This window comes from Polyodon spathula, chromosome 28 (assembly GCF_017654505.1).
Source record: "Polyodon spathula isolate WHYD16114869_AA chromosome 28, ASM1765450v1, whole genome shotgun sequence".
NCBI classification, from domain to species: Eukaryota; Metazoa; Chordata; class Actinopteri; order Acipenseriformes; family Polyodontidae; genus Polyodon; species Polyodon spathula.
The window spans coordinates 4003744-4026526 of record NC_054561.1 but is presented as its reverse complement, the minus strand read 5'-3'; the positions used below and the strand labels follow the sequence as shown (position 1 = coordinate 4026526).

The following is a 22783-nucleotide window of genomic DNA, read 5'->3' as shown; positions in this document are numbered from 1 at the left end:
ATTTCACAAGTTTTGTGTGCAATTTAAATTAATGTGTTCTGCACTGATTCGATAGCTCTTAGGTGATCAAACAATATCCCCTTCCCCTCCTTCCCTCCAACCACAACTACTATCTTTAAAGTAAGGCAGAAGCTTACTTGTAAAAAGATAAAGGGATTTACCTGTTCAGTTTAGATCTTGATTTGCTTTATTATCAAACCTGTATTAAACAGCCTGTTCCACGTATTGCTACAGAATAATAAATGCATTGAGGAGCAAATGGCTTGAACAGTTCTGGAATGACAATGATTTGTTCTTTTATGGAATTCATCATTTAAAAAAAAAAGCTCTATTATATGGAGAATAGTGTAACGAGGTATAGGGCAAAACATTTAGAACATTTACAATATGTAGCACACACTTTTGTGTAACTGGGGTGTCCCTCACATGATTAGTTTTAATTTATGAAAATCGAATAGGCCTTTTGTTTATTTTACATAAAATTCTCCAGGAATGGAAAAATGATGAAGTTGAAAAGCTGTGCAAGTAATTCGAGAGCAGACTTGCCAGCAGAGATTCTCACTGGTCATGCCCTATCATTTTAAACCGTGCAGTAAACATGTTACAGTGCTTGCTTTGCTTAACCCAGGCTGCCAATGGGCTGGCTGCAAGCATCGTGGCATGATTCGCAAAGGATTACATGGGTGTAAAAATACACATAATGAATGCAACATACTGTCACTGTTGATCTCCTTCAATAAATAGCTAGGATTATAATAAACTGTGTGTAGCTAGACACATTATAAACTGTGTGTAGCTAGACACATTATAACACCTACGTGTTATAAGCTGTTGACCATAAATGTTATGCAACAGATTTTAAACACGTCTTAATAGTTTGAACATGCACAAAAATGTAATAAAGTTGAAGTGTAATGTAGACAATATAAATAATGTTGCATAAGATTTTTGATTTAATTAAGTTTGATTTAAGAAGTAGTGTTTGTAAACCAGTTATGTGTTTTTTTTTTGGTTTTTGTTTTTCCAGGGAATTCTCTGTTTGCTAGCCAGCAATGCGCTGGAATACTAATTAGAATGCTAAAAGAAACAAACCTTTCTGTACCATTTCACTGTTACCCTTTATCGTTAAGTTGGTGGGTTTAATTTTGTCTTTATTTTATTATTTATAGTACCATATGTCCACGAGCAAACCTACAAGAAGCCACGTTACAGACATTCGAGCTTCTATACGTATAGATGGACAATGAATTCAGTTAGGTCTTTGGGAAAGAGATGCTTTGTCCAACTAAAAATAAATCCGAGAGATCTATTGACCAGCAACACACTAGGGATTGTTCCTTAGTGGTTTTGTATCGTCTTAACCTGAGAGGCGGGTGATTCAAAGTTACGAAAACAATTTGAAATGAAAAAATAAAATAAAAATAAAAACTTACGACAATGTGAGCAGCGCGATGCGCAATGAAGCTGAGCAATGCAGAGGTGCGGAATGCATTTTAATATCATAAAAAACCATTTACCGGCTCATTTAAAACGGCGTTCACAATGTACCGTCAAGGTTTATCTTCGAGACAACATGTTAAAAATGTAATTGTTATCACATATGTTTATTTTTATTTATTTTTTTAAGTTGAAACAGTGAATGATACTGTCGAGAGTTTATACAGTAGTTCTGGATGCATAGTCAACTTGACCGTAACTTAGGGCTGTTTTTAAATGTTTTGCGTACAACAGCAAGCAATATAAGCGCCCTAATGCAATCATGTTACTTGATTGATGCATTCATTTAAATGTCGTGGTAATAAGATTGCGTTTACTGGATTTAATGACAGAGAAAGATAATTTGAAATCGCACCGGCTTGTTATGAATCCAATCACGTGAAGCGCCCCCCTCCCTCTCTATTCGCCGGAAGTGCGGGTAGAGGAAAGCAGCGCGCTTGTGGCGCGAGTCGTTACTCCTGTTTCACGTATATCTATGAATTGTAAAGATTCGGTTACTCGCCAATATTATTGTGATTTAAATTATTGTGAAAATAGGGAACATTCGCCGTTGTCGATACAACATGCCTCGGAGGAAGGTAAGTCGGGATACCGGTTGTTTGTTCTGTATTATTTTTTAAAAGACAAAATATAATCTCTTCTGTAACATTTTTGTACCATTTAAAATGGTTGCAATTCAATGAATGCATTCTTAAACAGAGTGCAGGTTGCATTTCAGTATTTCGTGTTTTTTTTTTTCAGTATTTTATATTTTTTTTAAATAAGGCTGGGTTTTTGGTGGTTATATTATTATTATTTTTTTCAATCACGGCTTTTGTCTTAGCTCTGAAGGCTGGCCCTTTAGTTAGCGTAGTCCGGGTTTACAAATACTATAAACCGAGGCTGGAGCTACGGCCTGGTTAGAAATAGGTCCCAGTGCAGCGGTTGTAGGATTGGCTAATCTGTGGTTGAAGTTGGTGCTCATTGGTTTGAAAGGCTGTCAGTTTGTCACGATTGTGCGGTCAGATGTCAAGAACATTGATTGGTGGCTTGTGAGTGAAACATTGTTCTAATTGGATATCAGTGATGGAAACTAGGCAAAACCCTCTTCCATTGGACACAACAACCCCTTTTGAGCGCTGATTGGTTGACAATAATGTGGCGCTGGGGGAAGGACGCTTGCCTAGAAACACCTGGTGCATCACACGCCGGATAATGGACTATGTAAGGGCTTGTCATCCACAAGCCAGGTGGCTGGGGCAGATGTTACTGTGTTTTTTTTAGGATGTATATTTTCCTTCAGGCTTTTATCGGATGGTAACCTCTTGCAGTGCTTTCTTCAATCCCCGAATGTGGTGGTCCACAGCCACGTTGTGCTCGGGCTGAGGATTTCAGTGTTATTGTTGCCTTAATTTATGACATAAGGCTGCCCTGTAAATGACGAAGGAGAGCATCTGTCTGGGTATTTGGTGGTTTTCTAGCAAGAGTCAGTACAGGGGAGGTGGGGGGTGATGCTGATTGAAACAGTATCTACAGAAGGTATGAACAGCACAAAACAAGCCCGGTTTTGATAAAGGATGGATAAGGGCGTCTGCTAAGCTATAATAATAATAATAAATAATAATAATAATAATAATGTAACAGTTAATAAAAAAAATCATAATTAATAACAAAGCAAGCTGCATGTGAATTTATTAGGGGCCATCAGTATTCTTGAGCACACAATGTGTTTGTACCGGTTTATAGTACTGTGACATTTATTGTTTTTTTTTTTTATTAAGTCAACAATACCAAAGCCCTGCTCATGTTTATTTTCTTTGGGTAGCTTTGGACCACTGAGTTTATTTGATAACAGCATATTGTATAATAATAATGATGATGATGATAATAGTCTGACTTCTGAAAAAAAATAAATTAAATTGAACACTAGTGCACAGGGTAACAAATCTCTGGTAATCATTTTGATATCTGTATGAAGTGTCTATAGATGCAGCTATTTAAAAAAATGTATTTTTGATGTAAAAGTAAACGTTACGGTTAATTCCGACCATTACAGGTTATATATATATATATACTTATATATATATATATATATATATAGATAATATAATATATATATTATATTATTGAGGTTTCAAAATGATTCCGCTGTTGTCAGGAGAAAATGAATCAATGGTCACTTACTTGATGATTGTCTTTGTGAACAGCTGTCCTTGTAAGGGTCTGCCTGTGTTTGAACTTGTGTACCAGTGGCTTACAAACAACAAATTAAATGTGTACCTGCCAGAAACCAACAAACAGCTTTAGTCTCAGTGTTCCGAAGTGATCATTGTATTGTGTACTGACGGAGTACAGTACTTTTTTTTCATGCAGAGCATTCCCTTGCGCCTATCTGAAGTGAAATGTATTTTTGACACCTTTTAGCATCGTGAAATAGGCCTGTATGTATGACCGTTTTGCTTATGCCAGGCACATATGCATGTTTTATGGTTCGGGTTTCCCCACTAGTGAAGTAGCTCTGAAAGTCTTGTGTGCCTGAAGTTGTGATGTACAAGCAGAATCCCTTTCAGAGGTTAAACAGTCAAGTTGTTCTTTTCCTTTGACCACTGGCTTTGCATCCGTGAAAAAACTCGACCTACATTTTTTTTGGACCTGTCGAAGTATTTTGGCCCATTTTTGGCATGCTAGGAAATTCTTGACATTTCATCAATTTTGCAACCTTCCACATATTTCTTGAGATTGCTGAACTGATCAAAACACTTATCTAAACAACGTGAAGTCCAATCTTTCTTTTGAATTGGTTACATGTTTTGACACAACGTACGTATCTGGCTTGTTTAACAATGCATGTTACATTATAGTACCAAACAAGTGTTTTGTTTTTGTTTTGGTAGATGTGATGCAATTATATTCAGTGCATACAAAAAAGATGTTCAGTTTATTATATTTTATGTTAAACAGTGCATTTGCTTGAAGCAAAACTAAAGGATTGCAGAGCATGCTGTAACGCAGTAAACCTGAAGTGGCTTTTTCCAATCACGAAATACACACTTGTCTAACTTTTTCGATCAAGCTTTCATCCAATTCTGATCCTGCTCTGAAGCAAGATCGAGTTAGGGCAGATTTTGGGCTCAAACTGAGCTCCGGATCAGCCCTGATTCTTTTGCTACAATACGACAGACGCGAGACCAAATCCCGGATCCAGTACAACTGGCCCCAGTGACCAATACAGCCGCGTGCCATCTGCGCAGGCACGGCTCTATTAAGGCATGCTGGGAAATGCAGTTCTGCAAGCATCAGCAAAGGGATGAGCAAGCGAAATCCCGGACGTCCGTTCGTTTTTCAAAAGTCCACCCAGACGGAGATCAGAGGCCCAAAAGTGAGGACATATCTGGAGAAAAACCGGACATATGTTAACTCTACCATAATCCTCTAGATTACAAGGCCATCGAAACCTACTTGACCACTGTTATTGTTGTCATCTCTGGTTCTGGGTTGAATGAACTAATTGTAGATTGTAAGTGATTTGCTGCCTAGCCCCTGGACCTTCATGGATAAGTCATGTGACACCGAATGCACCAATCGTTTTGAGACAAAAAACTGATATCCTTTTTTCCACCCAACGACAATTGTTTTTGTTTCCCAGACCCTACCTGATCCATTCATTCATGTTCCAGTCGTTTCTGATCCGGTGATGCCAAGCGTAAGTCTCTTTGTAATCAATCTGCTGTGCTGAGTCTCTGTTCCAAATTCTGTCCAAATCGCTGATCCAGTTTAAGTTCTGATAGAACACGGTTTGAAATTCAGCCCAATGCTATTTTTAGCCACCACACACGTTTTTTATTAAATATATGTAGGCCTATACAGAAGATAAAACAGACCACACTGAAGTTATTTTAAGTAGTGAAATTGTGAAAGACATTCAAGTGTTCTCTTCCTCTCTTCAAAGCTATCCAAGCATGTAAAATAGCTTATCAGAAACCAAGGACAGGTTGATATATTTTGCCAACCTTCATTATTTCAGATTAGTGAGTATTATAAACTAAAGTAGACAGTAAAAGCATATAGGCCTATATGATGGGATTTCAGATCACTTGCTTATTAGTTTCTGGGTACTGCCTTTTTTTTTTTTAAATAGCTGATGTGGTAAAAACTATTTTTAACAGTTGTTGCTCGGTGCTTGTTAATGTGTAAAACGTGTGCAGACTCCCCGAACACATGCACACATTTGTTCAGACTCGCTGTCAGACATGTAAACTTCTAAGGTGTACTTCTAAGGGAATTGTTTTGTATTTACTGTACTGCATCTGGCCTAAGCCGTGTAGGCCATTACACACTGGATCTGTTCTGTCATTCACTATTTTTTAACAGTGGACCGACCTTGAAAAAGATGCATTTCATATTATTTATTATTTTTGTAGAGAAATGCTGGCAGCAGCTCTGATGGGACAGAAGATTCAGATTTCTCAGCCGACCTGGAGCACACTGACAGCTCGGAGAGTGATGTGAACACGAGCAGAAACACCCGCCTCACTCGGGCCTCTGTTCGCCTGAGCCAGAGTTCTCAAGGTAACTTGGTTCAGAAAAAGAAGCTAAAATGATCTTCCCGTCTGCTCCACTACATTTAAAATATTTTGAACTCCAGTTCTGATAGGCTTGATTGCCAAATTTAGATTTGATTAGAATCATCAGGGGGCCACTTTCTCTCCACATTACCATCTGGGTAAAACAAACAAAAAAATGAATCAGATTCCCTTTAATGAAGAGAAGGAAAGTACCAGTATTCTTTTTCCCCCTAACATGCTACTGTATCTAGGAGTTGATTGTGCCAAATTCACATTTAACATCCAAGGTAATTAAACTGGTAATTAAACCCTGCATTGCTGAAACTGTGCTCCACATTAGCAAACGACGTGCTCACCATATAATATATATTATCTATATCTATATTATATATATATAATATCTATATATGTTATCATAATATTATATATATATATAGATATCTTACATGTACTTATGTCACAGTTGACAACGTGCAAATGTTCCAAGTAATGAACTGTCTCATTAAATTTAGTGGATATCTTCAGAGTGTATTTTTAAATTGCTGAATGTTGACCGAGTAGTAAACTAAACTGCAGCATGAACACGTTTCAGCTGGACACCCCCTCCTTGTAAATGTGTTCAGAACATTGGTCAGCTTTGGTTTGGTAATTGTCTTTGTGAATTTAGCTAATTTGTAGCATTAACAAAATGTTGGCTGTTCTGTGCATAAAAGCCATTTGGTTTCTGCTGTTAATACAATTCAAAAAATAAATGGCAGATGAATGCATTTTGAAATATTCGCATGTGATGTGCATGTAACTGTAAAGAGATCAGTGATACACATGTGTAACAAGTTAATTTTTTAAATGGTGTAGTTTGTATGTACCATTTCTCTTAATATTTTGAATAAAATGATAACATTCCTTTTTTTCATAGCTGCTTGTGAGGAAACAATTAGGCCTGTTAGTCCTGGCGGTGTCGGTGTTGAAACAGTCAGAAGAATCATATGTGTGAAATGTAAAGGCTTTCTTTCTAGATTCCAGTCCAGTTCGGAACTTGCAGTCCCTGGGTTCAGACGACGCCGCCTATTCCACAAGGCGTGTGACCCGTAGCCAGCAACAGGGGGCGCCAGTCACCCCAAAGAAATACCCACTGCGTCAGACCCGTTCCTCCGGATCAGAAACGGAGCAAGCCATCGACTTCTCCGACAGGGGTAGGAGGCAGGGCTTCAGTGTGCACTTAGGGAGGCAGCATTGCAGCTTACTGGCACTCCAGTTCTGTCCTCGCCATACTGAAATTCCTATCTCTGTGATCCCAGAACTCAGTTCTTCAAAACCAAATTGTCCTGTATGTCTTGTAAGGAAATGCCAATGTGGAATTGGCTCGCTGTAAGATCTCAAGACTGCGTTCCTGAGCATAACGTACGTGCCTGTTGCATGGTACCTTCTGATAGATTCCACTATTGGGATATATTTTTCGCACATGTGTCAATTTTTAAAAAAATGTAAAAAGCATTTGGTTGCTCATTAAGAAACGTGATTTTTTGTTTTCTCAATCAAATACATCGCTTCAAAGTAAAGTCGTCTGTGGCAGTCTATTTCACTTTTCTTTCATGTAATTCCTGTTTATGTATAAAACGGTATTTGAGAAACAAAATCCATAGTTGGCTTGAGGATCCTGCAACTTATTCCCAGCTGAGTTTCACCCACAAGCCCACTAAATTCTCTTTAAGAGAATGAGAATACAATTTGACAAACTAAAACCATTAGTTGTATGATTCCATTATTTTATTTTTTTAATCGAAATTGTGCTGGTTTACCCGTCTGATACCAATTTGATAGTTTTATATATATATATATATATATATATATATATATATATATATATATATATTTTTATATATATAGATGATATATATTATCTATCTCTTATAATAAATCTGTCGCTTTTACAGCTGAAATTATTAAGATAAACACAGATCTCTTTTTTTTATTATGCTTTTTTTCAGTGGTTTCTCAATATTATCAACCTCCCAGTTTTCTGTATTTGAATTTGTTGGCTTTTTTATATCCCAGAACTGAGTTCTTGTTTTGCTTTTGCTGTCTCTAGATATCCTTGTTGTAGTGCATAGTCTGTGCTAATTCTGTTGGCTCTAAGATCATGGAGCAGTTGCTACTACTTTACATCCCATTATGCTCTTTGTGCATATGTCTGTGTGTCTGTGTTTTAGGGGGTGGGCAGTTGTGATAGTTCACCTTTTTATTTTTGTTTTTTTTTATATATATATATATATATATATATATATAAAATATATATATATATATATAAATAAATATACAACACGGTACACGGTAAGGCACTTGCCAGATAAATATAAATACTTTGAGACTAGTTGGTAAAATCAGGCAAGTTAGTTAAATATGTTAAAGGTGTGGTAATAGCTAAAGTTTAGAAATCCACATTTTTCCCCCAGTGTAATCTTTGATTGAACAGATTATACCTTTTTTGAGGATATATTTTTAGTAAAGTAGGATAGTGCAGCATGTATTAAGTAGTGCTCTACCTGGAAGAAAGCGGACCAAAAACTGAGGAGTGAGCTGCATTGTATTGTTGTAATACAACTTGGGCATGTTCAAATTGAGTTAAGTGATGGTCTAAAGGAGATTTGAAGTGCTCAAGTCACACAAAGTGACTCTTTGTAGCCAGAACCTGAGAAGGTATTCAAAATATATCTTGCACTCACTCTAGATTACAAGTACGTTACTGTTTAATTAATTCAGTGACTTTTGGCTCGCATGAAAAGGTAATGAGCTACTGTAAGAATAATTTACTCTTGCTTCCCAGTCAATTTTTCATGGAATGTTCTTGCATATGGTTTATTTCCTTATCTGTAAAAATATTTAGGTTTCCCTGTTTCTTCTGCCTCTGAAATGAATCAGCTGCAAATCCTGAAAAATTATCTCTTGAATGCAGACATTTCTAACATGTTTGCCCTAAATTTATTAGTTTTGTAATTCCTTGTTCTCCTGTTTTTGTATTTATTGCTTTCATGCAAACAAGATTTTCTCCCCCCCTATCAATCTGTTTTAAAGAAAGGGGGGGGCAACATTATTTAGCAAGGCCTTTCCTATAATTTCTGGTTACTTCAAAGCTGTAACCAAACAAAAAATGTCTAAAATCTTACAGAATTAATCTAATAAGTCTTAATTTGAACTCCGCTATCTTTTCTGTCTGTGCTATCTTTAAACAGACCTTTACAGAAAAACTGTACCAAATATAAGACCTTAATTGTTTGAAAATAGTTAATGAGTTAATAAGTCGTGTGAGCTGTAGACAGATCTAAAGATACCATTTCTCCTGGCATCTGTTGAATTTCCTTCCAGTTTGTCTCCTGTCGTGGATTTATTAGCTGTCAGTCCATTTAAGAATAAGGTTTAATCAGATGTAGAAACTGCCGAGTACTGGTGCCTGGCCTCTGGGCTCTGCCACAGCTCTAACAGTATTTGCTTTTACTGTAGATCTGAAGCATGCCGTGGACCAGGACGAGTCTCCTCCGCGCACTCCAACTGGGAACGCGCCCTCTTCGGAGTCTGACATCGATATCTCCAGTCCTAACGCCTCACACGATGAGAGCCTAGCCAAGGACCTGTCCCTGAAGGACTCGGGCAGCGACCTCTCCCACCGGCCCAAGCGCCGTCGCTTCCACGAGAGCTACAACTTCAACATGAAGTGCCCCACACCCGGCTGCAACTCCCTGGGTAACTTACTGAAAACATGCTGAAAGTCTTAAAGGCACAACCTCTTACTACATGGAAAGGCACTGTTTTATGCATTGTAAACTGTTTTACCCAATGGATATTTTCACTGGGGTAAATAAGGAAGGAATACAGTGCCTCTTCCAGCTTTTATAGCTCAGGAAGCAAAGCCCAAGTTAAATTATCTATACCAAATAATTTCTGACCCAGGCCATGGTCATTAGTTATTTCTTGGCTAAAAGCTTTGCATCCCCTGTGATAGTTATGTCACATTTTTCAATTTGTCCATTTTTCTTAAAGTATATGGAAAACTACAATGCAGTATGTTAACGGTATTCAGCATGTTTCATTCGACTTTTTGAAGTTTCTTTCATTTTGTTGGGTGATGCTATACTTTTGGCCATAGCTATATATGTTTATTACCAGTTTCTGTTGGCCTCATTTCTGCTTTTGCTGCATTACAAATGTGTGCATTTCTGTTTTTGTAGGCCATCTTACTGGGAAGCATGAAAGGCATTTCTCCATATCAGGTTGTCCCCTCTACCATAATCTTTCAGCTGATGAATGCAAGGTAAAAAAAAATCTTTTCAAAGTTGTTCCACCCTGTTTAACCAGTTATCTGATTTCAAATGTTGGTACATGTTGTTTATTTATTTAAATGCCCATTTCCTCTTTCCACCTCTAATACCACTTCTCCACTGGCACATCTGACCCGTGAGGGCTCTGTATGGTACGGGTGGTTCTCCACTAGTTATTTGTTGAGCCAAGCTTGAAGCAAACCGAGAAACTTCGGCCTTATAAGACATCTGAATCTGTCTCAGAGCCATGCAGAGTCAGACGCGGGGTTAAGATTTTGTAATTTGCTGAAGTCAGTATACTTCACAAAGACAAACAACGTGCTGGGCAGCAAGTGTGATGAGAGAAAAGTACAGCCTTGAGACGCTGAGGAATTGCAGGCTCTAGAAGCGTTCAGGAAGATCTGCAGTCGTTTGTCAGAAATTAGAAACTTTTTATGCCAGAGTTTCTGATGATTTCAAGCAAATGGGCATAAACCGTGGGTGCGGCACACTTAACTCGCACACACTCAGACACAAAATTCAACCAGATTTCTCATACTTGATCTTTATTATATTAACATAAAGAAGAAAAATTATAAGCTTATTTACAAAATGTAGTAAAACAAAATACAGCTGTACCATACTTACAACTATGGCTCTTGTTGCACTCGCACAGCTTCTATTAAGCACCCAAACAAAAACCAACTCTAGAAAAAAGACAACTATCCTTAAACGGGATATCTTTGGTAAATCATATTTTTAAAACCTTCTTTTAGGTTCCAACAGAACTAATTGAACCTTTAAGTCAATATAATCAGTCAAATGTGTGGATTGTAAAGAAATTCCTAAATATATTTACAAAATATAGCAATAGAAGATATAGCTGTACTGTTGGTCTGTTAATTTAACACCATTTGTTTACGCGTCTTTTGGCAAACAGAGTTAATTCGTAACAACTGTCATTCGTTGCGTGTCGTCAGTAGCATGACTGCTCTGCAGTGGAAAAACAACCCAGGCTGTCCTTAACTGCAACGTGAGGGCTCGGTACAGACCCGGCACGGCTCGGTTGTACAGTGGAAGAGAGGTATAGTGGGCACTTTTACAATATGGACAGGGCTTAATAGTTTTCAGTGTAAATTAATACATTAGGCACATGATTGTTTCTTTTCATTCAATTGGATTTGCTACGAATTAATTGGGAGCAATTGATGGATTTTTGTTTTCCTGTGAACTGTAAATGACCAGCAGTTTCTGTATATCTAGACTGCCAATGAAAAAGCGGAAAAGACAAAAGGAATGACGGAGTCACCTAATCTGTGTCTGCAGGTGAGAGCTAACAATCGGGACAAGCAGGTGGAAGAGCGAACACTGTCACACAGACAGGACGAGAACAACAGGCATGCCACGCGCCACCAGGTATGAGCAAGCTGTATAAAAAAGGTCCTGTATAATGGTGCTGTAGTAACAGTTCACACCACCGTAGGGCAGTAGTTATCTGTGTAGTTGTAATTGTCTTGGTGTTGGGGCTGCAGTGTTTTAGCATTTTAAATAAATGTTTAGCCAAGTCTTAACTGCTCAGCCAATTTATGATCAAATGTAACCAAGTTATTTTCACACCTGTGTGAAAGTTTTAAGCTTTTGATTAGTTGGATGAATGGAGGCTATATTTTTTCAGAGCAACTTCTTATAAAAACTTTGCATTTTACAGTTTGTGTTTGCTTTTAAGTTTCCCTTGTGGTACTGACATCTTGTTTATAACCAATTCTGTTCAGTGTGCTGTGGATATACAGCTATGGCCAAAAGATTTGCATCACCCTATAGAATTAACATATTATTAACTCTTCATAAAGTCTAATGAAATTTGCTGAATAGTGCTACGTTAACACTGAATTACATACCGCTTTGTGGTTTTCTATATTCTTAATGAAAAACGGGCAAACGTTTAAATGTGACATTTTGAAATCTAACGTGAAATACTGTACTACTGTTATGGCTTCAGGTCGGCTCTTGCGACATCATTTTGTAGTTTCTTTGATTTACAAAATTATAAATAAAAGATCTAAATTATGTTCGTGTAGGTTGTAAGAAAAAAAAGTAATTCCCTCAATCCAGCAATTCTACGTGAAGCAAAACATTTGGCCATAGCTATGTTGTGACCTAGGTTTTATACTTGGAGTTCTATTTGCATTACATGCATTGTTTACCTGTTCTATGCGATCCCAGGCCCCGACTGAGAGGCAGATGAGGTATAAAGAAAAGGTGACAGAGCTGAGGAAGAAGAGGAATGCAGGACTGCTGAAGGAGCAGAAAGAGAAATACATGGTACAGGCTTAGTGCAAAGCTTCAGTAGAAAAATAAATTGTTTTATTTAATACATACTATCAGTAGGGTATTCTAATGAAGAAAGCTTTTCTGCAACTGTATTTTAATTTGAGAGACTTCTGCGGTTACGTAATGGAGTTTCTGTTGCTTTCTATCTGGGTAGCAGAATGTAAAATTAAATGTAAAATATGACTAGTTTTGGGTGATTTTTTTTTTCATTAAATATTTACGACCACACAGTTGAATTGGTCACTGTAGCACACACATTCTGCAGCCCTGCTTTCTATATCAGATTTCAGTTGCCTATGTTAATGCTGGAGCTAAACTTTGCTCAACCACCTCCCCTGCTTCTAAGCAAAAATATTGATAGGCCAGGACAATTCATTTATTGATGTTTGCAAATGCTATTTGTTTTTTTGTTTGTTTTTTATTCCTCTCTGCTTGATATCAGTTTGGCTCTGTATAATCCCCATTTTAAGTAACCTGTATGTGAACACTTTCTTTCAGTTGGCCCCTTTAGTGGGTATTCTTGGCAGGTTATACTTGCTAAACGTAACAGTACATTTAAAATAACACAGAAATTTACAGACACTTCAACTGCCATTTAACTTGTTTCTCTCTTGTTTATTTCCAGGAGCACAGACAGACCCATGGCAACACGAGGGAGCCTCTCCTGGAAAACATCACAAGTGATTATGACCTGGAGCTGTTTCGAAAAGCCCAGGCACGTGCATCGGACGATCTTGTAAGGGAGAAAATTCACACCAATTTATTTGTTTTCTAGCTGTTAGAGGTGACTGGGTGAGCTGAATAAGTCAAGGTGTGTTTGCTACAGATTTTGTGCATCCTAAATGCACATCCTGTATGGGTGGCAAACTGAGATCCATCAAGCAAAACTGATTGCTGTGCTGGCAGTTCATGCAACAGATAGGCAGAGCTTTATTCAAGACGTTCATTACTGTTTTTGTTTCAAACAAAGACGCGTTGCCTGGCATCACTGAAACGGGTGGCAGTCAGCTAATGCATTTTAATTTTCTTGTACCACGACAAAGAATAATCGAACTACAATTTTTTGCGGAACAAGTGTACAGTAGCCGCTAACTATTTGCATATTAAAACTATTTTTTATGTTTTGTGCAGCTGCGGTGAGGACTTGCGGGGAAATGGTCCTGTGTTACTAGGTTCCTGGATGGAATTTAATATATTTTCCTCCAAACATTTGTAACAATATTTTTCAGAAAAAAAGGTTTTACTGCATCAGTCACTCTTGTGTCTCTAAGGCACACACCAAGTAGAGGTGTTACCAAATTGACATTAATGCTGCTGTAATTGAAACACAAATTTGACAAGTTTTGAAATTAACGTTACCTTTGCATGATTTTAGAAATCTTGAGAGAAGACCACTTAATTCCCCATTATTCCAAAAACCTCATTTAAAGTAAATTATTACAAACTGACAATTAACCTGTATCTTGCTTGATGAAATTGAAATATTTACAGTTTTATATTTCGATTCTAATTGTCTGAATTTAAATTTCGCAACAGCCCACTTTTTACTACAGCAGTACATACCAACTTTTTTTTTTAACACTACTCTCTTTATATATTTTGTTAAACATTTCCAAATGTTACCCCAGAGAAGTGCTGGATCTAATCCCTTGTTTTATTCTCCCAACTTGCACAGGAGAAGTTGAGGCTACAGGGTCAGATCACAGAAGGCAGCAACATGATCAAGACAATCCTCTTCGGTCGCTACGAGCTGGATACCTGGTACCACTCTCCCTACCCTGAGGAGTACGCGCGACTCGGGCGCCTCTACATGTGCGAATTCTGCCTCAAGTACATGAAGAGCCAGACCATCCTTCGCAGACACATGGTGGGTGAGCTACATGCTACCTGATTTTAATTATTTATTTAATTTAATTTGCTCTGTAACATTTAATATGAAAACATTATTCAACGCTAGATCTTTCAACACTTTTTCAGAAAGAAAAGCATTGGAAGCTTTGATATAATTAAGGTATCCCTGATGTACAAAGAATTGGATATTTATTTTGAACTAAATGTTGGCACATTTCCGTTACCCTTGTACACCATTATGTAACAGAGTGTTAAATACGGTTAGATTTTTCCACTAGCAATAATTGCTTTGTAGTGCAGTGTACCCTGCTAGAGATGTGCACTGGAAAGGGTTGACTTATCTCATTTTGACATGTATTAATGATTTTGTTTGTTTTCATTTCCAAAAGGCAAAATGTGTATGGAAACATCCTCCTGGAGACGAGATCTACAGGAAGGGAGCCATATCTGTGTTTGAAGTGGATGGCAAGAAAAATAAGGTAGAGAGAGAGAGAGAGTACTTGCTGACTTCTAGTTCTAACCTTGGAGATACTGTATATGCACTGCATTTTTAGCACACAAGATGGCAGTAAAATAATGGAAAATTCAAATAAACGATCTTCCCTTTCTCTTTTAGATTTACTGCCAGAATCTGTGCCTGTTAGCCAAGCTGTTTTTGGACCACAAGACGCTTTATTATGACGTTGAACCTTTCCTGTTTTATGTGATGACCGAAGCGGACAACACAGGGTGCCATCTTGTTGGTTACTTCTCCAAGGTAAAGAAGATGGCAGACAGTTTAGTCTGGGGTTCAATCATTTCAGCCGTTCTTTCTAGGTTCAGCATTACTGAAACTTACATACACGCTGTCCTTTTTCTAACAGACCCAATTTCCTTGTGTTTTAATGTACAGCTATGGCCCAAAGGTTTGCATCACCCTAAAGAATTAACTAGTTTTGCTTCATAGTCGAATGAAACCTTCTGAACAATGTTACGTTAACATATTGAATTGCATACTGCTTTGTAGACATGTTGAAATACATTACATACCGATTTTTGTAGATTTCCATGTATTTAAAATGTGACATTTCAAAATCTAACGTTAAATAGTGTACTACTATTGTGGCTTCTTGTAGATTTGTGCAATATCATTTTGTATTTCTTTAATTACATGCTGTTAAATTAAATATCTAAATTGCTTCAGCCTTTTTCAATCCACTGCTGGATGAAGGCCTCCCAAGAAACTTCCACAAAAGCCTGTCTGCTGCGTCCCTCATCCACGTTGCTCCGGCGTGTTTCCTAATTTCATCCTGCCATCTTCCTGGAGCTTCTTGGTCGCTTTATCTCTTGGGAGCCAGTCTAGTATCTCCTTGGTCCAGCGTTGGTGACTGTTCTTCTTGCTACATGTCTTGTCCACTGCCATTTCAGTTTTTGTGCTCTGATAATAACATTGCATACTTTTGTTTGCACTCTTATCCATTCCTTCCTGTTCCTGTCTCCTCCTTGTTATTTCCAACATGTATCTTTCCATACTCAGTTGAGTTGTATTTGAGTAATTTTTGCATTGAGGGTCCAGGTTTCACATCGTAAGTTAGTACTGGTAGCACTCATTGGTTTAAGAATTTGCTAAGGCACAATGGTAGTTTCCCTTTCAGAACCACGCTTAATCTTCCAAAGTACTCCAGCCCATTTTTGCTCTTCTGTTGATTTCGCACATTTGGTTCTCTGTTGCCAAAACTATGTAATTATTGACTTCTTCAAGCCTGATTCCATTGACTTCAGTTGCCTGTGGAGTGGTAAATTTATTGAACATGACTTGAGTTGTTTTCAGGTTCATTTTCTAGCCTGCTTTGATGCTAGCCTTGTGTAGTTCTTTTATTCTTGTTTTGTAATTCTTCTGGGCTTGTTGTAAATATGAGGATGTCATCAGCAAATCATAGGTGATGCAAGTAGGCTCCATTGATCTTCATCCCCGTATTTTCCCAATCCAGTGTTTTAAAAATGTCTTTTAGAGTGGCCGTGAAGAGCTTTGGGGAAATTTGTGTCTCCTTGCCAAACGTCCTTGTTTTTCCTTGAGCTTAATGCAGATTGTGTAAACAAAGTCAAAAGCTTTTTCATAGTCGATGAATCCCAAGCAAAGTGGTAGTTCGTACTCGTTGCTGGTTTGAATCACTTACTGTACAACTTGAAGATGATCCGTTGCGCTAAATCCAGTCATGAATCCTGCTTGCTCATTTGATTGTGCCGAGTCAAATTTATGACTCTCCACGCTGGCCAGGCGGGTTGGTGAGTGCCCTCTCCACTTTGGCCGAGTATGTTACTCAAGTTTTCACAGCATTTTTTAACCTGCCAGAGTTAGGGGACCCCACTGTACCTCATTTTGAGAAACCGTTGCCAACCTCCTGACACTTTCAGCCAGTGGAAGTTGGACATTAGGAGGGAGAGGTATGTATGTATGTGTGTGTGTGTGTGTGTGTGTGTATATGTATGTGTGTGTTAAATGGGTATGTAAATGATGGACATTGACTGTTTTTTTTTTTTTTTTTAATCACTCGATCGTTCATCCTTGACCATGACACGCTTGAGTGACTATGACTGAAGCATCAGATTTAAATCAAATCAAACAGATTTAAAAAAAAAAATAAAAATAAAAAATCGCCAACCCTGGTCTGAATCAGACACCAACACACTTATTCAAGGGGTGAAAAAGAAGTAATACTGTTAGGTATTGGCTAAATTCAAAGTGATGCAAAACTTTTGGCCATATAGTACACAGTATATTTATTTTTTGTATTTTTTTTTTTTTTTTTTTTTTTTAATCTTCATTTGCTATAATGTTGTTTAATTAAATTCATTCCTGTCTAACTTTTTACAGAACATGAACAGGATTTTAATTTAGTTTTTTGTGTTGAAATATTTTATAAAATGAATCTTCTTTCACCAGGAGAAAAATTCCTTCCTGAACTACAACGTGTCCTGCATCCTGACAATGCCACAGTACATGAGACAGGGATATGGCAAAATGCTCATAGACTTCAGTAAGTTCCCATTTAGTTCATTGTATGAACCGTCTGATTTGCTCACCATTTAGTGCTAACAACTCTTGGATAGACCTTTTGTAAATAAACTAATGTAAATAGAGTTTCCTACTTTTTGGGATAAATAATTATAAAACGGACCCAGCGGCACGCTTAGGTTGGCTTTTGTGTTTTGTTTCTATTTTGTTGGTCCAGGGCCTGGTATTATTTATGTGCATAATATAGTGTATTAAGATCTGTAGCTTATTTATTTCCCCATTTTTTGTTACCTTAACACTGCCCACTTAATCAAAAGCTAATTTGGTGACTGCCTTCTAGCCTTGTGTGTCTTCTCCAATTTACTGTATTCCTTTGAATTTAAGATGCCCTTGAATTTCCCACCCTCAATTTGAGGGAAAAAAATCTCAAATATGCATTTACAAATACAGCCTCAATATGGAGACAGTTTGCAACCGTCTGCTATCACACAGAGCATTACAGTTATGTGCTGCTTCTCATTTATAGTGACTACTCACACCTGCTTTTCTCAGAATTTGTGAACTGGTATTGCTTGGCATGTCCAAAAAAATACGGGGGTCTGATCAGCACTTCCAGTCTGTCCAAGCTGGTAATGTTTTTGTTAGAAATGCAGAAATTGTAAGGAATACTTCTTTTCGAATTCCTCAGGAAGCTAATGCTGCTTTAAAAATGGCTGGCAATATGTCATGGATGATTCGAGATCGGGTAGTAACATTTTGGTTCGTCTTTTCTCCCAGCAGTCAGTCACGTTGCTGTTTGTGTACTCTCGTAGTCACTTTTTTTTGTTGGCACTTTTAATACACGCATCACTATACTTAAAGATGCAGACAATCTGAGAAGAAAGAAAGGGTTTAAAAAATGTGTCTTAAATTCGAAGGAACAAGGTACGTAGGTCAACTGGTGCGAGGTCTGCAGGAAAAAGGATATCAATATTTTGGAGAATTTTGTTCCCCCCCCCCCCCATATGATAATTGATTCTCTTGGCATGAAGTAAACACCATCATGCAAATTAGATTGTTTATATTCAAGCTTGTTTGTGTAAAACATTTCTAATTGTTCAACAAAGCAAGCCCTCCAGGGTAACCAGCCACTTTTAGACTGATTTTTTTAATGTCCTTTTGATTAAATGAGTATGTGTTTGTCTGCCCTTTTTATCTCCTGTTTAGGTTACTTGCTGTCAAAGGTAGAAGAAAAGGTTGGCTCTCCAGAGCGCCCCCTCTCTGATTTGGGTCTGATCAGCTATCGTAGTTACTGGAAGGAGGTGTTGCTCCGCTATCTGCACAACTTTCAAGGCAAAGAGATTTCCATCAAAGGTGAGAACTGCCTTAAACTGTACCCTTAAGTGAAATGCCATCATGTGCCAAGTATCAGACCTGTCCAAGCAGTGTATGAGGTACCAGACCTGTAAGTGTAATTAAGTGTAAGTATAATTATACCATATAATTGATCAATTTACAGTTCAATTATTTGTCATTTGATCAGTACTCATTGTTTTTAACCATTCTTGGTGACCCCATTTGTTTGGGGTTGGGAACCCACCCCGGGGAGGTGTGTGTGTGTGTGTGTGTGTGTGTGTGTGTGTGTGTGTGTGTGTGTGTGTGTGTGTGTATATATATATATATATATATATATATATATATATATATATATATATATATATATAATATAAGTTTCTGTATTGGTATCTGATTTATTAATTTGTTATTTAGAGTAAACATGCTAATGTATGTAGTTTAAATAAATCACTATGCAAGTGGGCTCATCAATAATGTTAATGCATTTTACAAGGCAACTTTGGAAGGGTGTGCATTTAATAGTGGTTGTTGCTCCTTTTTTGGTTTTGGCTACCTTTTTCATGAGCTTTCTCAAAATAATGTCTGAAAAGGGCAGACTGGGAGCAAGCACTGTAAATGAAGCTATTTCTTTCTTAATATTGTTGATGCCCCCACCCCCATCTATGATCACATAAGCAACATGTTCTTGAAATTCTGATTAATCACCTTTTTCTATAATAAACAGCTGGAAATAAACAGCAGGAAACTTGCCACTGGCAACAACCAAATGCCTTTTTAATTGTCTCAATGATGGTCAAAGACTGTGTACTGAAAGCAACAGGTGTCTCTGTTCCCGGTGTATTACATCCATTCTCCATTCAATCTCATTGTAGCTGTTAAATAAAAATGTATTTCTAATTTATTTGCAAAATGTGTGAAGACCTATTAAAAACAAAATGCATTATACATGTATAAAAAAAACAACCCAAAAACTGTTTAAATCAAAGATTGCAATTTAGTTGATTTTGTTTTATAAATGAGTTAGTTTCACGGTCAAACTGTAGTTCTACAATTTGAAAGTATAAATAAATAAAACTTTTAATTTGAAGTCTTAGCCAGTACTTTCCCTAACAAGCAGGGGTGAATATTGTATGCTTTTAAGCTTTAGCACCTGACATGGCCCTACCATAATGGAATGTTATGTGCAAAAAAGTGAATATAATATTTTTTTTAGTTTTGGTACCTGTCAGCTTGTAAGGTTAATTTTAATACTGTGCTTTTATTTTTTCTCTGCAGAGATAAGTCAAGAGACTGCAGTGAACCCTGTGGATATCGTGAGCACGCTGCAGTCGCTCCAGATGCTGAAGTATTGGAAGGGAAAGCATCTGGTCTTAAAGAGACAGGCGAGTACTGTTCCACAGGGGAGGAGGTAGTTTGGTATGATAACAAATGCTACAGGATTTCTTATTCCTTTGTTGTAAGAATCTGGCATTGTCACAATTTTCCACAAGTTTTCACCTTATATATATGTATGTGTGTGTATGTGTGTTAAACATTTTTATGGAACTGGTAAAAATAATCAAAGAAATTACTTATGAAATCTGCAGAAGTCGGTTTATCCTGCATGGAGATTAGTGGTCTGCAAAAAACTGCATTCTTTACCACATTGCGATCGGGGTGTAAGTGGCAAAACTTGTATGCCACACTTAACTTTTTTCCCTTGTACATTTTGGTGATGCTCATGCTTTTTGCCTTTGTGTGTATTTTGTAATCACAGGATCTTATAGACGAGTGGCTGGCGAAGGAAGCAAAGCGAGGTAGCAGCAACAAAACCATCGACCCGAGCTCTTTGAAATGGACCCCCCCAAAAGGCACATAGAAGCCCGGAAAACGGGTTCACCCTTGTGCAAATCTACTACTCAATAAATCACCATATTACAGCTAGCAAACCTGTCCGTAGATGTAGTGACCCATTGCTGCTGCTAATTGTGGCGGTTAGGAAGTAAGGACTGGTCTGGCTGCAGCTGGTCCAGGTAGGGTACTGAGGGATGGAGTAGCCATGGGTTTTCTTTGTATTTATTTATTTTTTTTATTCCCAACAACGTGCCCCTTTGGTCAACCTGTAGTGTCCCACCACAAACAATCTTTGAACATCATGGGATGGTTACTTTAAAATATGAGGATATTTTATTTGCATCCAGTTTTCAGGATGAAACTTTAAATACCAAAAAATGTTATGAATGCCCCAGTACTGTTCTGGCATAGGTCTGGCCTGGTATCTGTTCTACCCATATGTGTGTTTTGGATGAGTCTGTGTTTGACAACATACATTATTCTACTTGGGGTCCTGTGTATTAAAGTACATGAGACGATTGCCAAAACAATGTGTTGGCTTTGGCAATTGCCTTAGGAATAGAAGTACTGAGGAATTAGAAAATGTTGCAGTGCTTGTCTTTTGAAGAGCAGCCTGCTAACAGAAATTTAAATAATTATTTAAAAACAAAACCATGTTTTTTGCAAGTGAAGTACAGATACATACTTATTTTCAAATGCATAATTTAAAAACTCCAAGGAATATGATGTGTGTGTGTGTGTGTGGGTGGCTTGTTGAATGTAACTTGAACAGAGTAGATGCACAGAACCAGTTGATTCAAAATTACTAACATGGGTGAGGCTTAATTGACAGTCTGCTCATAAAAATGAAAAACCTTTTCACACCATCTCTCTTGTTTAACTCTGCAATAATGTTAGTCTCACTCCAACTTTTGATAATACTGTATACAAATATGTAGTTTCTTTTCATCCTTTAAAAAATAGTTAAGTCCACCCCCTCTGACTGTTGTGAAATACACATACTGAGTACAGGCGTACTGAGCTCTTTCACATGTAATTCAATTCTATATGTGTGCACTTGAATACAGCAGAAGGAAAGGTATAGATCATTTACAGTTTAGTGCATAATGGTTTATGCTGAAATGTTTGGAAAAGTACAAAAACAAGTACCATATTGGACTTTTTTTTTTTTTTTTACAATCATTAAAAAATACATTCATTAACACATTTTAAATTTTAATTCCTTAAAAAAAAAAAAAAAAAAAAAAAAGAGCTTTATGCGGATAAAAATCTATTTTTAAGTCTATTTTTAAACCAGTTTCCAAGCAGGGTGTACAAAGCAAGTGATGTTAGGTTCACATAATTAAGTGTCCAGAAAATTTAGGGTGCCTAATTGTTAATCTGTTACATTAATGGGGCTACCATCTCTTTTGTTTTTGGCCCCTAAATAATGTGATTTTCTTTTGTTTTTTTTGTTTTGCATGTGTGGACGTTTTAACCACTACATTTTAGAATCCTGTTGCCTCACAACAGTAAAATGAAAAAAAAAAAAGTCAACTTTGTAACCGACAATCTGTTCAACTAAACCAAATGGTGATTTCATTTTTTTTTTCTTTTTGGTGGGAGTGGGGGTTACATGGTAACCGTGGACATTTTTTTTTAACTTTGTTTTTTTTATTTCTTTGGCCAGTTTGAGCATGACATGGTAATTTAAGACTCCACTCGCATGCACACTGAAAGGCATACAGTTCACCTTTTAATTTGAATAATTTTACATGTTTAAGTCTGACACAAGAACACACACACACACACTGTATTTGTATGTAAGTAGTAAAGGAAAATGATATGTTAAAGGGATAAAGTAAAATAATCAAGAACTCAATAGAAGTATCACAGATATTGGTGTGTACCTGCAAATTAAGTTAAAATGCGTATTCTGTTTAAATAATGGACCATGATTAATAAATCAAACACAGAAGACCTTACACATGTGGGATACACTGGAATAGCTTTTAGTTAGTAGAATATGCAAACTATTCACTGGAGGATAGTCAGCAATTCACTTGTGCTTGTGACTGTGGTGGGTTTCCTTGTGATTTAATCCTTTATCACTATTCTTATTACCA

At 37.2% G+C, this 22783-nt stretch overlaps 1 protein-coding gene across 8 annotated transcripts; it reads left to right on the top strand.

Moving 5' to 3' along the window:
* The first annotated feature begins 1902 nt into the window (after nucleotides 1-1902).
* On the top strand, nucleotides 1903-21884 carry LOC121301878 (histone acetyltransferase KAT7). Of its 8 annotated transcripts, none has more exons than XM_041231559.1 (16): nucleotides 1904-2075; nucleotides 5123-5179; nucleotides 5898-6045; nucleotides 7058-7234; nucleotides 9540-9779; nucleotides 10265-10347; nucleotides 11597-11749; nucleotides 12557-12655; nucleotides 13290-13379; nucleotides 14340-14531; nucleotides 14905-14994; nucleotides 15132-15272; nucleotides 17439-17532; nucleotides 18717-18863; nucleotides 20121-20227; nucleotides 20602-21884. In XM_041231559.1, the coding sequence occupies exons 1-16, from the start codon at nucleotides 2061-2063 to the stop codon at nucleotides 20701-20703; spliced, it is 1935 nt and encodes a 644-aa protein (XP_041087493.1). In that variant the 5' UTR covers nucleotides 1904-2060; the 3' UTR covers nucleotides 20704-21884. The 8 variants fall into 8 exon arrangements, with proteins under 8 accessions (XP_041087497.1, XP_041087498.1, XP_041087493.1 ...); XM_041231558.1 differs by having other exon boundaries at nucleotides 13290-13400; XM_041231561.1 differs by having other exon boundaries at nucleotides 1905-2075; nucleotides 11660-11749; nucleotides 13290-13400.
* The last annotated feature ends 899 nt before the right edge of the window (nucleotides 21885-22783 follow it).

What these genes read in the sequence shown, in the direction of transcription:
- LOC121301878 (XM_041231558.1), top strand. An exon ending in CTGATCCGGTGATGCCAAGC is followed by an intron (nt 5,180 to 5,897) that starts GTAAGTCTCTTT and finishes TTATTTTTGTAG; the next exon opens with AGAAATGCTGGCAGCAGCTC. An exon ending in CAAAATGCTCATAGACTTCA is followed by an intron (nt 17,533 to 18,716) that starts GTAAGTTCCCAT and finishes TCTCCTGTTTAG; the next exon opens with GTTACTTGCTGTCAAAGGTA.